Genomic DNA, 17,457 nt, shown 5'->3' with positions numbered 1-17,457 from the left:
GAGGCAGAAGTACCAGCGAGGCACGAGGACGAAGCAGCTAATGAGTTACGACAAGAACTGGACAAAATTGACTTCAAGAAGATATTAGACGTTAGTTTTTAAGTGACGACACCGTGACGCTAGTTTAAGTTTGATTTAAGAAACCAAGAGTGCCATAAAAGTTTTGTAGTCAATAAAAGATGCAGAACATAAGTATTATTGAACCAAGTTACCACTATTGTCATTTAATAAATAAAATACTGTTTTGTACTACCTTTCATAAAAAAAAGAGAGAACATTTTCTTTCACTGACCAATTGACCTACATCCAAACAATACACCTTAATATAATATAAATATTAAACTATAGGAACTAATATCATATATAATATAAATGAAAGCGAATCTACTTACTAACACAAATGAAATATAGTATTAGCACAATATACAGTAGCAGGTTAGGATATATATTTAGATTAATATTAGGCAACATTAACAGTAATAGTTAAATTTATACAGTAAGGTTAAAGTGTACCAGAACATCATAAACGACATGTGTGACAGCAAGGGGAAACCAAAACAAATTACAAGGTAGGACAAAACTAAAGAGAATAGATTACCCAAGATAGAACGATCCAAACCAATCATCCCACGCAAGCAAAAGGTGATGCATTTGAAGAAATTCCATGTATCAATGAGATACAAAGAAAGCACAATTGCCGGTTGCGTACCAGTAGCTTCCAGAATTCTTTTCTGAACAAAAGCAAACCTGACCGTGAGACCTCTATATGGATACTCTCGACATTCAAAGAGAAAGGATATGTTTTCTCTTCTTAATCAAGCGCCGCAAGGGCTGATTAATATGATCATGTGATCATAGAGGCAAGGAACCAAGGACCGCACCAATTATTTAAAAGCATAGGCACACATCAACAGCTACAACTTAGAACAGCTGATAGACACCTGAAAAAGCTTGATCCTGCCCAAATCAAAAAAAAAGAAAACTTCCCCAAGATACCTCATACAACTCATTGCCCAAAATGCATCTCATAACACCGATATTAAATCAGTAAATAGCAGGTTAGAACTTTAACCTCATAGGACAATTCGTTACTCAGTTTTGGTTTCTCGTTGTGTCACCGGTGTCTGACCATTTACCCTTATATGTGTGTGTTTGTCGAGGACGACAAACGTCTGCAAGGGGGGGGGGGGGATGTTAAGTGACGAAGTTCCTGGATAAATTATTTAGAAACATTATATAAGAATTACACAAAGCCAGTAAAAAGAAGATCCAGAAACTTCGACGCTTAACTAAGCCTCGAAGGAATGTACCCGAAACCAAAACAAACTTCTCCTCCCTCGGCTGAAGCGCGCGTGCACAGCCGACGCTGCAGTTTAGCCGTTGACCATAGTATTAGGCCCATAAGGCCTAATGAGTAAGACAAAGAGCGCAGCTAGGCTGAAGTAAGAAGAGAGGAGAAGTAAGTACCCCGCGTGGGAGAAAGCTTCGACTCTCTCTCAAGCATCACCTCCCCCGAAACGACACTCCAGGGTGTACGCTCCTAGAGAAAGGACGCTAATTTTAAGAGTTTAGATTTTGAGTAATTTGCCTTTGAGAAATTCAATAAGTTTTGTTTCATTTGAGTGTCTGATTTAATTTGTGTTTTGATAAGTTGATAATAAACATCACTGCAATCCATGTGTGAATATAAGTCATTCAGAATACAACCAATTTTGAGCCATCCTCCGTTTTGCTAAAACATCTTGCCAAAAAGCAGATCTAAACCCCGCAATCTTTTCCGAGAACTCATCCCAGTTTTTCCGAGCATCCTTTCGGGTTAAATTATTTCTCAAATTCCAGAAGTCCACAGAACGAAGTAAGTAGCATTTAATTCAATATTTCTGAACTTTGACATTTCGGTTAAATCAAACAGTTCTGCCTCGACAAATTAGTGTTCTCACTGATCTCCCTTGTATGGGAGAGTAGCTAAGCGCCCACGTTTTAATAGTTTTAATAATATTTCATTGTTAGCTGGTGGAATCGGTTCTATCCTAACACTCATCCTCACTATCCTCTTGAGCACTTTCAAAATTGAGTAGGGTATCATCACCCTCCTCCTCCTCATCATCATAGAAACTTTTTTCTTTTTTTATCTCTCGTTTAATATCTGGCTTAATCTCTTCCTTCACTGTAACTAGTTTCTCTAGCGGATCTACTATGGACTTAAAAGTCTCCCCCAGAGCTTTTTCCATGTGATAATATACTAATAATATACTATACTAACATACTGGCTTTACCTTGCTTCAATAATCTATGTTTGCGTCTAATTGCTTCTCTAGCTTTATCAATTTGCTGAAGAACCGCCTTTTCACATCGAAAGTCTACCATGTTGACTCTTTGATGAATCGCAGTCTACTGCATGTACTCACACCTGCTGTACGTTATATATTTGTGGCGAAGCCATCAAAACCTTTTCTATATCGCCCATCATTGATGGGTCGCTCCTTGTCGATAAAAAGAAATCCATTCTGACCATCTTTCCAGCATGCTGAGCATAAAGCTTTGAAGTTTGTGTATGTCATATCAGGATTCACATGATCATCGTATATGTGTTTGAGATTTACGTCATCTTGATTGATAAGATGGTGGAAAATAAATACACTATTAAGTATTTATTAAGTGTAATTTAATATAATAAAACGTAAGACTAGATAATAATTATATTAAGCGTGATGCTACTACCGAGGACTCTATATAGTCTCTGACAACTCTCTTTCAAGCGAGCGCCCTGGAACTAGAGTTCCCTTTCCACTCTCTCTCACTCATACATCACGCGCTCACACGAACACCGCTGACTCGTGCACTAGCACAAATGTACTTATACTTAACACGCCTCCTTATATTTGTGCTATTTTACAATATTATCATTTATTTCAAATTTAACTTTTTACAAAATTTTTCATGCTTTTCTCTACTTAATGATTTCGTAAATATATCAGCAATATTTTTATTTGTATCGACTTTTACAATATTTATTTTACCTTCATTTACGCTCTCATGTACAAAATGATAATGAACTTCTATGTGTTTAGAGTTTTTAGTAAAATTGCCGTACGTTGCTATATTAATTGCTCCAGTGTTATCTTCATATATATTCACTGGTTTTCTACATTTAATATCAAAACATTTTAATAACTGTGACTAGTTTAATTTCAGTTACTGCTTCTGATAAAGCAACGTATTCGGCAAATGTTGACGCTTTTGTAACAGACTTTTGTTTTCTTGAGCATTTCTTTTAAGTTCATATTACTAATCTTTTTATTTGAATAATTTACTATCAAATTATTTTTTTTAATTTTACTCTTCATGTGATATAGTCCGTTTTTCTTTTCTGCGACTGCCATTAAATTTTCATTTTTATCAAATATTTTTGCTAAATTTTTCTCCGAAACAATTCTACAATTATCAGTAATTTTGCTAAAACTAATTAAATTCAAATTCATATCTGTAACGTACAAAACGTCTTTCATATTAATTTCAAATTGCTTTCCAAAGGCATCAAAATAACTTACAATATTTCCTATCTTTGTCGCTTTTATCGTTTTATTATCACCTAAATATACATTTACCGGACTTTTCAATATTTCAAAACTCTCGAAGTAACTATCATTATTTACAATGTGGTCTGTACTACCACTATCTAAAATCCAATCGATTTCGCTGCACTGTTTATCTTTTACCTTACTATTATACGCAGTAGCTGTATTCCGCTCGACCTTGGCTATCCATGCGCCTGTGTTGTCGTCTCTGCTTGACTCGTTCCAGCGACTTGTGTTTTGATTGTTGCTTGCTTCTGCCTGGGAGTGATGTGCGCCTCTATAAGCACCTCTTCGCCTTGCTCCTCTATGACTACCTCTTCCTCTTGAACCTCTGTAGCCTCTTGTTGACCTCCAAGTCCAACTACTATTTGAAATTTGTCCTTCTGTTTGTTCTTGACTTTTACAGTCCTTCATCATATGTCAAAAATTTCCACATTTATAACATTGTCTTTGATTTTTATTCACTGCGAATACACTCGAATTTCTAATGGTTGTTTCGCCTTTATTACTTTTCCGTTCAGCCATTTTAATTTTATTCTTCACATATTCTGCCGTTTGATCTTCATCTTTCAATGTATCTATTAAGTCGCCTATATAGCTATACGACTCCGGCAATGTATTTAAGATATAATTCAATTTTTCTTTTTCTGTTAAAGTAGCACCAGCACTTTTCAAATCATTAACACATTATTCAAAATCCAAGAAAAACGTTGCTGTATCACTATAATTTTTCAATTTTAATTTTTCCAGTTTATTTCGGCACACTATTTGCATTGCCGTAGATTCTCTTAAATACATCTGATCAAATTTCTTCATAATTCCATAAGCCGTTGTCTCATTACAAATAAACTCCATTTGTCTATCCGAAATAGAGCTGTATATATAGTTAATTGCTTTCAAATCAGCTTCATCCCATGACTCTTTATCACTTACTGTTTTTTTTCTTTTAATATTTTCTTCACATTTTTTCATTTTCAAATACATTGTAATTCTTATTTTCCACATCTGGTAATTCTCTCCATCAAATACTGGTATTTTAAAATCACCGTAATTCGTCATTTTTGTATTTTCTTGATGTTCACTAGTCTAGATATTTTTTATTTTTTTTAATATAATCACTTCTCTTGATACTTTTATTACTTATTACAATTTCATCAACCACGCTCTGCTACCATGATAAGGTGGTGGAAAATAAATACATTAATAAATAATACTATTAAGTATTTATTAAGTGTAATTTAATATAATAAAACGTAAGACTAGATAATAATTATATTAAGCGTGATGCTACTACCAAGGACTCTATATAGTCTCTGACAACTCTCTTTCAAGCGAGCGTCCTGGAACTAGAGTTCCCTTTCCACTCTCTCTCACTCATACATCACGCGCTCACACGAACACCGCTGACTCGTGCACTAGCACAAATGTACTTATACTTAACATTGATGAAAAACTACTAGCACATTCACATTATCGCGCACCAAATGCTTCGGCACGTGAGCGTATGATTGACAGAGATAGAAAAAGTCTACGTTTTTGTGTCTTCCCATGCAAAAGAAGGTTCTGATGTTGTCCTGTCTCTCACAGGCGACGTCATCGAATACCATGATTGAATCAGAGAGTACCTCGTCAGGTGACACAACAGCATCATGTTCACTGCAGGGGAAGTACTGTATACCAGACAGAGGTCGCAAAAGCTGATCGAGAAATTTGTACTTGGGCTGTTTCAGCGACTTTGAATAGATGTACACGTTCTCAAATTTGAGTCCATTGGGATGCGTTATGAAAGCGAGCAGTGTATTGGTTTTACCACAATTTGATAGTTCACAAAATACTGCTCGAATATTGTCATGCAGTAATTCCCCGTGACGTTTTCGCATTTTCTGCTGCTCTGTTAGAGTATCGAAATTCGACACCGACAGCTTGATTTTTTGTTGCTGGAAATCCATGTTAACGCTTCATCAGCTGGAGAGCAACTATCGCTGTTAGCTATAAAAAGCGCGTTTATAATGCATTGGGATCAGTCGAGAGTTGTCCTCTCATGCATCATGATCATGCATAAGCAGCAACGACATAAAGGTCGTGGTTTATCGAATACACTCATCAACAAGCTTCCAGTAGAGCTGCATATTCCGGGATATCAGTACTGCGGTCCCGGCACTAAACTAGCGAAACGACTAGCACGTGGAGATCCTGGAATCAATAATCTTGTTAGAGCTTGCAAAGAGCACGATGTTGCCTACTCACAGAATCGAGAAAACGTCGAAGCAAGAAACGTTGCAGATAAGATTTTGGCCGCAAAAGCCTGGGAGCGAGTCCGGGCAGTAGACGCGGGAGTTGGCGAAAAAGCAGCTGCTCTCGCCATAGCAGGCACCATGAAGGCAAAATCCAAGTTTGGAATGGGTCTGAAACGAATTAAAAAGAAGAAGCCATCTGTTTCGCTGGCTAAATTGATCAAAGCTGCTTCTACTTCTGCTGTTCCAAGCAACAACTTTCACGCAGTCATTCGCAGCGCTCTTAAGGCTGCTCATCAAGCTGTAAACAAGGCTGGGGGCAAGAAAAATGTACGTATTCCACGAGTGCTGTCAGTCCCATCCAAAATCGGAGGATTCCTACCATTTCTCAATCCGATATTTGCCGGTTTGAGTGCAACAGGTGCATTAGCAGGTGGCGCTGCTGGTATCGCTAAAGCAGTGAACGATGCTAGCGCCGCTAAACGACAGCTTAACGAAAGTCAAAGACATAACAAAACAATGGAAGTTATTACGCTCGGTGGCCGAGGTCTCTATCTGAAACCTTACAAAGAGGGCTACGGTATGTATCTGAAACGTGGACAAGGCTTGAGGAAAAAAAAACTTCGAATTGCCGCAACGCGCACTAACTGACGCCGATCTTCTAAAATATGCACGTATCTTGAAAATTCCATATTTTCGGGGCGTTTACATGCGAAATGCACTACTAGCGAGTGGACCACACTATCGCGAATCAGCAATCGTGAATCTTGACGATAAAAGCGGACCAGGCACGCATTGGGTCGCCTATCCAAAACGAGGCAACGATTTATTGTATGTCGACAGTTTTGGTGATTTGCAGCCACCTCAGGATCTCATGGAATATTGGAATGTGAGCAAAGTCAAGTATAATCTGGAGCCTTATCAAGATTACAATAGCTACAACTGTGGGCATCTTTGCCTGAAATTTCTTCTGAATAATATATAAGTGTTGGTTCTGCTTCGGCTTCAGTCAGTTTAGTTCGAGTAGTCATGGAAGATTCACTGACACTGAGCCTGTCTGGAACTTCAGCTGTATTGGAAGCTTAATATTTTCCACCGCTTGAACTTACAACTAACAAAAATTACGTTCTCGGACTTGTTGAGTTGTTGACATTCAATTCAATACCAAACATCGATACAGGCAATAACAAGTTTTACGTGGGAGTAGAAGTGATAATTTTACCTACAGGCAGCTACGAGATTGAAGACATTGAGAAGAGTCTGAAAGAGGCGCTTAAACCAAAAGGCATAACCCTCAAACTCAAGCCGAATAACAACACCCTTCGTTGCATGATCAAGTGTAATCGATCGATTGATTTCCAGCCAGAAGATTCTATCGGTAAATTGTTGGGTTTCACAAGTCGCGTATTGTCACCAAATACTGATTACGAATCCGACTTGCCAGTAACCATTCTCAAAGTTAACGCTTTACGCGTCGAGTGTAATATTACATCTGGGGCATACATAAATGAGCATAAGGTACACACCATACATGAATTCTTTCCAGCTGTCTCACCAGGCTACAAGATTATCGAAGTACCATCGCCAATTATTTACCTACCAGTCACTGTCAAGACTATAAATGACTTGCAGCTCCACATCGTCGATCAAGACGGTCATTTAATTAATTTTCGTGGTGAAGTCATAACAATTAGATTACACATCAAATCAGTCTGAGCATTATGGGTATTGTGTACAATACTAAAGTGGGTAAAGGCTATAATAGTAACGTGCCATGCCGTCGAGCGATCAGTCGTCGACGAGTGCTCAATGCGCTAACACGTCAAAACATACAGTTTCTAAGAAGTCTAGGTTTAAGAGTTGTTGCTGTGTTTAAGAGAGTTGTGAGATTTGTAATCAACGCCATATGTCATCTATTTGAGGAAATTCGTTACCAGCTCAACGCCATAGTGATTGATCGATGCAAGAATGTGGGCTTGACAAGTCTCATGAAAGGATTCGTATCATTCAGCCCTAGTCAGAGCTCAGTGATTGAAAATGCAGGCTGGCTCGACATTGCAGAGACTCAACGGCTTGACGATAATGGCTACTTTGACGTATCAATTCCACTTGGTATGATCCTGGGTTTTGCCGAAGATTATCGCAAAATTGTTGTGAATGCCAAACACGAGCTTATTCTCACAAGATCAAATTCTGATGTGAATTCTATTGTGCAGACGCAAGTAGTCGCAGCTGGTGCAAATGTTTACGAGGATTACCAAGTTGAAATCACTAAAATTGAATGGCTATTGCCACATGTGCTGCTCTCGGATAAACATAAAATTAAATTGCTCAATCATCTGGAAAAGGATAAACCTGTCACCATAAGTTTTCGTAGCTGGGAACTATACGAGTATCCATTGTTGCCCAGTACATCGAAACACGTGTGGACTGTCAAGACTGCCAATCAGCTGGAGAAGCCTCGCTTCGTTTTTCTTGGCTTCCAGACAAATTGTAAAGGACGAAAAACAGCCAATGCTAGTCGCTTTGATCATTGTAATATAAGCAACGTTACACTTTTTCTCAACTCTCAACACTATCCCTATGGAAATCTCAATCTCAATATTACTAATAATCAGTATGCTCTACTCTATGATATGTATGCCAACTTTCAAAATGCTTACTACAACAAAGAGGTAGAACCAATGCTGAAAAAGGTCGACTATCTATTGTATGCCGCTCTCGTTGTCATTGACTGCTCAAAACAAAATGAGTCACTGAAACAAGCATCAGTTGATGTACGTCTCGAATTTGAGGCTAGGGCAAATATTCCAGTTGGCACCTCTGTATACTGTCTCATCCTAGACGATCGTATAGTCGAATACAACCCTATGAGTGGAGATGTAAAAAAAATTGTTTAAAGGGTGGTGGGAGAAGATGGTATAAATTGAGAAGCAGCTTGTGGTAGTCAGTCAAAATGGAGTACGTGCTCGATGTACAAGGATTCAGAAAGCCTGTAAACGAATTTGTCATCAAGGAACTTGCCATAGTTCCACTCAACGCTCAACTCAAGACGTTGGTGTTTTTTTTTTCAAGCCGCCTACACCGTGGCGCAGACTCACAGTTAAGTACAAGTCTGAAAATCTCTGGCTGGAACGCAATTGTCACGGATTATCATGGCGTTCGGGAGATCTGGCCTACGAGGAGCTGGAAAATGTCTTGAAAACTGTTCTTCATGACGCGAGTGTTGTGTATGTAAAAGGAGCCGAGAAGAAGCAATGGCTCGAGAAGTTCAATTTTCACGTAGTTGATATGAGTGAAATGGACTTTCCATCGTTACAGAGGCTGAAATATGATATTTTGGAGCCACTGTGCCCACACCATAAGTTAGCGTTCAAGGCAAACTGCGCACACAGAAATGTATTGTTGCTGAAAAAGTTTTATCACGACAATACGCCATCTTTTGAGAGATCTCTCAGAGAATTTTATCGCACAGAGCACCTGTCATTTATGAATCCGAGAGATATTTCATACTTGCCACGAGAATTTCTGATAACATTTGCGTTTCAAATTAAGGATCGAAAGAATGGGCAAAATTATTGTACCAGTACTTGAGAGAAAACTAAATGAGTTGTGTATAAAGTAATGTTGAATAAATGTATTAATTTGAATTGTGATTATTGCATTTTAATCCTTTATTCCTAATCCTTATGCATACTGTTAAATACCTTTCTAAAATCTGTAGACCCTCCTGACAGCACGCTGTCAAGAGTTCACATTGCACTATTTTATTTGTTATAGTAAAATGAATGACAACGACGAGTACACGTTCATGACGCCACGTTTACGTATTCCCACTGAATGGATGGGTCCTTGTGTTGGACAGCATATGCAAGCCATCGCTGCTGCAATCATTGCGATGGAGTGCGATAATTTTCAAGTAGATCTTCTTATTCATGGTGTATGAGCACGATTGCGTAAAGTACAAAATATTTACTGGTTCGAAAAAGTGAACCAATAAATATTTTATACTTTATGTGAATAAAAATATAATTATCATTTATTATTCTTGTAATATCTCAGTTATAATGTATCAAAACAAAAAAAATTACGTGTTATACGTTTTTATCTGTAATTTTTTTAAAATATATGTATTAAATTTAACTGGTTAACTTTTTTATTTAACCTTTCATTTTAGCTAATGTAAAAATTAATTTTGTTATTTTTCAATTACTAAAAAGTTAACACTGTTAAAAAAAGATTTATTGGTTGATTTTTTTATTGATGATTATACTGCAAAGTTATTGAACTAAAAAATTAAAATTTTTTATAGAATTATATTAATTTGAATTGTGAAAAACTGAAATCTCATATTCATATATATATATATAATGCCCCGAGAGAGGTAAAGAACTGGTAAGTCCATAGCGAGTGTGAGTTACCACCCGAGACGAAGGCGAAGGTTGATATACTCCAGGCGGTACACTGCGGACAGCATACTCCGGGTACCGAGCTGTCACCAGGAGGCTGCTCAAGGTCAGAGGCGGCATCTCTACATAGTTAAATGTTTTGGAAGCCCGCAGCGATGCTGACGTCAGCAGCTAGAGAACATGCAGTTGAAGCTTCAAGCATATATCAATATGCTACATATGCATGGTCGAAGAGTTAGGTACATCTTTCGCAGTCGGGTGACTCGCGCGGTGAGATAGCGCGGATAAGGTTACACCTGTTTTTATCTTTTGAGAGTGAATATACGCATCTTCTTAATGCAGTATAGCTGTTGCGTATTATTGAGAGCTCTCTCTTTCACTACAATACGAAGCTACTACGTATTATCGGGAGCTCTCTCTCTTCCTCTCTCTCTCTCTCTCTCTCTCTCTCTCTCTCTTCCTCTCTCTCTCTCTCTCTCTCTCTCTCTCTCTCTTCCTCTCTCTCTCTCTCTCTCTCTCTCTCTCTCTCTCTCTCTCTCGTACGCTGAATGTCGTTAATGCGAATCGTAAAGTAATTTGCACGTCTAGCGCGCAACGTTTTGGGAGCGTGGTGACGTCAGCGGCTGATGAGTGCATCACGTTACAGTACGCTGTAATTGCTGTTATTCGTTAGCTTCTAATGCATTGCGAAAAACATCTGTCGTTGTTACACGCCAGTAGAATGTATAGATGTCTGCGTGGAATGGTAGCGTGAGCGAGCGAATGGGAAGCATAGAGCTGTCTCTAAGAGGCTATTTAAGAGTATCTCTGAGACCAGAGTTTATGCGCAAAATATTTGGCTAAACGAGAGAAAAATCTCGAACGCACTGAAGTGACAGCAGTCAATAATAAAGCAATAACAGGATGTTTAAAGTATAAAGATGCTCGCGAAAAAACAGTGGATGCAACTTGATCGCTTTATCTCACCGCGCGAGTCATCATCTACATGCTCATCGATTGACGTTTCACTGACGCAAGCATCACACGCTTCTAAAATCTGTAGACCCTCTCACCTCGAACGGCCTCCTGGAGACAGCACGCTGCCAGGAGTATACCTCAGACTGCTGGGAGTATACCCCAGGCATCACGCTGTCCGGAGTATACACATCCTTGGACCGCGTGAATTTTCCCTATCCCTCCGAGAAATTTTTTTTTTTCACTTAAGTAAGGCTGGTTCTGCCTGCCCCCACCACCAAACATCTAGAGGCTTCTAGAATATTCTAGAAGCTTTTAGCACGCATTCTCACCTGTACAGGTGAGTTAATTGAAAAAGTGGGGACGCTGTATTCATATGTAAAAGTTGGGTGGTGGGGGGAGGCAGAACCATCCTTGCTTATCTACTAAAATTCATCATTAGGTTGATTGGACAAATTTCTTTCTTTCATCTCTACATCATAACTATATTTACTGACATCATGTATTTGGCCAATTATTTCTTAATTATTGCATTCCTTATCAAGTGGCGCGGAAGCGCCACGAAGGCGAGTTTGAGAAGCAGACGAAGCTTTGGCGCCCGCGACACTATTTACTTCTATATTGGTATCCGAGATTTTACTTTTAAGAAAAACGATACTTTACATAATTGTTTCTAAGTTATTTTTATATATTATCACATTCGTGTGCTAATCAGTGATTTTTAATAGAAGTTGTCAAAAGAACGCTGTCATTTATATAATATAAACAATCTTGTATATTATTCCCTCAAATCATTATCTTTTTCTCTAGTGTGAAAGGACGGTGAAGTTAGCCGCGTCCAGTGTGAAAGGACGGTGAAGTTAACTGCGCATAAAAAATGATAGGAAATTGCTTTTCCACCTTTTTTACATATCCTCACATTCCTCATATCATTGTGGGGTTACATACGAAAAAATATTACTGTGGCGCCCTATTAAATTAAAAGTTTATATTATAGGTACAAAAATCATTCAAGGGCGGTGTCTAGGTGTACAAGGTTGCCGGTGACGAGGTCTAGGTGGAGCGCTTCGTGGTTTTTGGTGTCTAGGTGTAGACATAATTCGAGAGTGGTGTATATATCAGAACAATCAGTGATTTCATGTTAGTGATAAAACTGTTACAAAAAAGCTGTGGTCGAAAGGTGCTAAAGATGCTTGTATTTTATTTTTACTACGTCGAATATGAAATACTCAAAAAAATGTTCTAAAAAGGATTGAAATCTCTAAAAAAATTAACTTTTAAAAAAGTAAAAGGTTAGGCGAGTTTGATATATTCCGCAACGAAGTTACAGATAGAAAAGAACTGAGATCAGTCAAACAAAGTCAAGTTTATTATATCTAATCGTAATGGAGCGAGGAACAACTCTCAAGATAATCACTATTAAACTTGCCATGCCCGTTTCATTTTATTTATTGGTGGATAACTAAAATTTTCTTTTTATGTATTAGAACGTCATGCAAACACCATAAGTACAATGAAACGGGCATGGCAAGTTACGTAGTAAATATCTTGAGAGTTGTTCCTCGCTTTATTACGATTAGATATAATAAACTTGACTTTGTTTGACTGATCTCAGTTCTTTTCTATCTGTAACTTCGTTGCGGAATATATCAAACTCGCCTAACCTTTTACTTTTTTAAAAGTTACTATTTTAAAGATTTTTACTACAAAATGATTGTAATATTTGTTCATTTGAAAATTCCTATAATTTTTTAGATTCAAGATGTTTAAAATCTATTTCACTAAAATTGATATTTAATACTTGAAAATTTGTATAATGTCTAACATTACGAATCGATAGAATTGTACTATAAGTTATATCAAGAATTTGATGATAATTATTTAACAGAGGAAACATGTGTAGAGAACTCGTATTGTACATTTCTAATAAGTGTTGTCTCATTCTATTGACATCAAATTGTAAACCACATGGACAAACATTAAAAATAATTGAAGTAGCAAATGCAATAGAAACAACTCCGCAATCATAACTTTTTTTTTGATATTGTACATCTTCAAAACTAATTTTGATATCTTGATAGGGAAATAATCTACTAATTTAAATTTTGCAATCATTTGACAGGAACGTCTGATTTAAACTATCAAAAACATGGATAACGTTAGAATTGTACCATATACAAATCCAATGTCCATGTTTGTTGTGACCCGAAAATAAAATTTGTATATACTCGGAATCAATAGGAACAGGGCGTATATTCGATGGTCTTTGAAGAAGCTATGATGACTAAATTTAAATATATGAGTATCTAACAACATACTCTGAACACCTGAGCCATTAATTATTATTTTTTCGGATTTTGTTAGCGTTTTTTATTCTTGATTTATAACAAAATCTATAATAACTTACTTATAAGTGCCGAAGTGGCAACTGCCAAAAATAGCTGAAAAATATTATTCTTTTAAACAAACATTATCGGTTTTATGATTACAACTACATAATTTATACAATATGCACAAAAATAATACTTGAATTTGAAAACTAATATCAAATCAATATCCCGTCAATTTTTAATTTATATAAGCAAAATTATCTAATGATTTTAAATTTAAATGAAATGTGGAATTTCTATTATCTAAAAATTGATTTTATCAAACTTAATTATACAAGAGTTCTTACTGTTTAATGACCCATCTCACTTAGCACTTTTTATCTATTTTTTTTAGTAATATTCAACTGTTCGAATTATGATTGACTGAAAATATATAAACTGTTTGTTTCATTTATACAGTTACTAGAATTATGTATTGACTGGATAATTTCGAAAACTACGTGATCTATTAGGAGTCTTGAACGATTAGTAATACTTATGAAAAAGTTTAAATTTTATAGTAACTACAATACATACGATCTGCTCGAGACGAATTCCGATCAGAAATGAGAATAAATATATTCCATCAGTAGCTACAAAGTATCAATAATTTGAGCAGTAAACCGAATTCCAAGAAATAATTGAGGAAATGTATAATGTTTACAAATTAAATTCAAACATATATAAGAGTAACACGAAAGTTAGTAATGAATTACTAACTCGTTAAACTCTACTACCTATGGAGCCTTTCATAGTAAAAAAGAATATTTTTTAAATGTAGAGACCCGTACACCTAGTGCTATACATCCTATAATGAGCTTATAGTAGATAATTTTTTTTTTCAACTTCCTTCGGAACCTTTCATATTTGAAAGAAACATTTTTCACTTTAAAATAACAGTGTACAGACAACCTGGGAGTTATCTTGTCACCTGATCATCCTCTTCTAGAATAGACTAGGCTTTTATATCGAATTTTTTATTTTTTCAACAGCGTACTATCAGCAATTAGTTACATATTCGTGTGGAGTTTTGCAGTGTAGTACAATCATGAAAGATGCATGTAGATATTACCGTGTAGAATATTTTTGATCGAAGAATTTAATTGTGTAGAAAAAAACTGTGTGGAATTATTTTGTGTTGCAACATTTATTCGTGTATAGTACTTTTGTGAATAATTTATTCGTCGTATTTTTGAAGATAATACACAAATTTCTGGTGTTAAATGGAACAAACGTGTTAGTAATATATAAGGTTACTATAATATAAGTTAGAATTCAACTTGTAAACATACGTTTCCTTCACCATTTCTTGGAATTTTGATTACTGCTTAAATTATTGGTCGTTTTGTCGTTACCATAAAATTTAGAATATCATATAAGTTTTTCTAAAATTTCAATACTTATAATATATCACGTAGTTTGGCAAATCGTTCAGTTAATTTACAATTCAAATAAATTTGTTTCGTATAAATAAAACGAATTCAAACAGTTTATATATCATTAATATGAAGACTAAAGTTGAGGATGTGATACAAAATTTCTATTAGTACATATTTAAAATCAAATGATATTTTGACATTTAAAAGTGTATCAGATCGAGTGTCAAGGTAAATGATTGTTAAAATTGATGTTATTTGATTTTGTTATAATGTAATTATCTAATATCTTCTCAAATGTGAACCAAAAATAAAATTCTCATATTTAAATCATTTGATTTTGATAGGATTTCAGAAGTTACTCGCTAATATATTTATATTAATGTATAATATAGTTACAATAATCTTTCTAAAACTGTTGTAGCTGCTTAATACGTGTTCGAGTGACAAATAAAAGTACAATAAAGAATTATAACAACGGTATGTTATTTACGATGGATTTTTTGGATAAAGGTGGACAATTCCGTGCATCTAATTTTTACGATAAAATTATAGTAAGTTTTGTATTTATTTAAATAAATTATTAACAATTAATAATTCACTCTAAATTATTAACAGTTAATTATTAACTCTAAATTGTTATTTGCTAAAGTTAATAGTAAATCCGAAATATCTACATGAGGTACAATTTACTAATTTCAAAAAATATATTTATTGATTATAATTATAGTTCATTTGTTTATATTTTTTTAGTCTGGAAAAGTGTACAATATTTCAAACTTTGATATAAGTGTACCGCATCCAAAATTTAATACATTTAAAAATAAATACGAAATGTGTTTCAATATAAACACTCAGGTTATAGAAGTAAAAGATGATCTCTAAAAAAAATTAACTCTTAAAAAAGTAAAAGGTTAGGCGAGTTTGGTATATTCCGCAACAAAATTACAGATAGAAAAGAACTGAGATCAATCAAACAAAGTCAAGTTTATTATATTTGTTAGAATATATACGCTAACACCCGACATCTGGCAACCCCGCAGCGCCCTCGCTGCGTAAAACAGCCACGACCACGTGATCCGCCGCTGCGGTCGTCGGCGCGCTTCGCATGCCATCTCACTTCTTGCGCGCTCGCCGAGGAAGCCACACGCTTTCTCAGCCACGCCAAGTTTTTCTTTTCCTTTGTCCACGTTAAGCTCAGTTACCGAATAAAGCCACGTTTATCTTATTATCTTCTCATAAACTGAAGTGTTTTCCTTTTACATATCACCTTATCCCTATTATTCGCGTCCGCTTGTAGCTAATATACCAACAATATTTAATCTTAATGAAGCAAAGAATATCTCTCAAGATAATTACTACGTCACTTGCCATGTCCGTTTCATTGTACTTATAGTGTTTGTATGACGTTCTAATATATATAAAAAGAAAATTTAGTTGTTCACCAATAAACAAAATGAAACGGGCATGGCAAGTAAAGATTAATATAAATATGTATTTATATATGTAAAACAAACATTTTACATATTTACTTTTTTTGCTTTGAATTATTTTTTAATTCAATAGTGCGCGCTCACATATATATATTGTGACAGTGCATATGCCCTCACAACAGCTCGGCATAAGCCCAGCACATACACACGCGCGAGCCGCGAATACACACACATACACGCACCGAGACGACTATCGAAGCGGCAGGAGCCGCGCGCGAAGCATATAAATAGTTTAGGATAGAGAGTGACGGGATAAAAGGAAAGTAGCGTGACAATAGCCAACGCTGACCGATAAGCACGCAACAAGAGAGAACGAGACAGTGAATCGGATTTGCTCGAAGCAATCCGAAGGGCCCCGAATCTATCGAAGGAGGACTATCGATCAGCAGAGAAAAGCGCGACTCGCTCTCTCGACTCCCGACTCTGGCAGCGACAACACGTGGCCCGAGGCCACGGAAGCCGGCCAGCCGACGGAGCCGCTCGACTCCAAGGGCGCGGCTCCGAACCAGGCCGCCAAGCCGAGGACGACGCCATCGAGTCCAGACCATAGCAGCCTGGCACCTGCAGCCCTCTCTAACGCTACGAGGAGGAGTCCGGTGGGCCACCGACGAGACAACGACGCTGACGAAGCGGCGACCGGGGCAGCCAGCCTGACCAGCAGCAGCGGCGCTACGATCACCAGCAGACCCGTGAGTTCGCTTCGTGTCGGCTAAAAGCCCATCTATCTCTCTCTCTTTCTCTCGGTTGATTCGGCGCATAGCGCACCGCGTGCAGAAAAGCACGATCGAACATAGCTAGAATAGGGCCTAGGGCAAAGCCCGATTGTCGCGCATAGTGCGCCAGCCGATCTCGATGATCGTCTCGACGCACAATACACGCACACACGACCGCACGTGGTGCACATTGTTAATTTGAGTTAATAAATGTTCTGAGGGCAGACGAAGCCCGAAAGTTCTCTTAGCATAAATTACTAAAGTAACATTATTGTGCATGCTTGAACCCTTGCTTCCATTCATAAGTAATCCGAGCACAGAAGGACTCCGC

At 36.8% G+C, this 17,457-nt stretch overlaps 1 protein-coding gene across 1 annotated transcript; it reads left to right on the top strand.

Annotated features, from left to right (window-relative positions):
- Positions 1-7,533: 7,533 nt before the first annotated feature.
- LOC103318060 lies at positions 7,534-8,712 on the top strand. The gene has a single exon (XM_008219184.2). It carries the CDS (start codon positions 7,534-7,536, stop codon positions 8,710-8,712), a length of 1,179 nt encoding a protein of 392 aa, XP_008217406.2.
- Positions 8,713-17,457: the final 8,745 nt, after the last annotated feature.

Source organism: Nasonia vitripennis, unplaced genomic scaffold (genome assembly GCF_009193385.2).
Source record: "Nasonia vitripennis strain AsymCx unplaced genomic scaffold, Nvit_psr_1.1 unplaced0148, whole genome shotgun sequence".
In the NCBI taxonomy this organism is placed as follows: domain Eukaryota; kingdom Metazoa; phylum Arthropoda; class Insecta; order Hymenoptera; family Pteromalidae; genus Nasonia; species Nasonia vitripennis.
The sequence above is the reverse complement of the archived record's forward strand: the minus strand, read 5'-3'. Positions and strand labels throughout refer to the sequence as shown.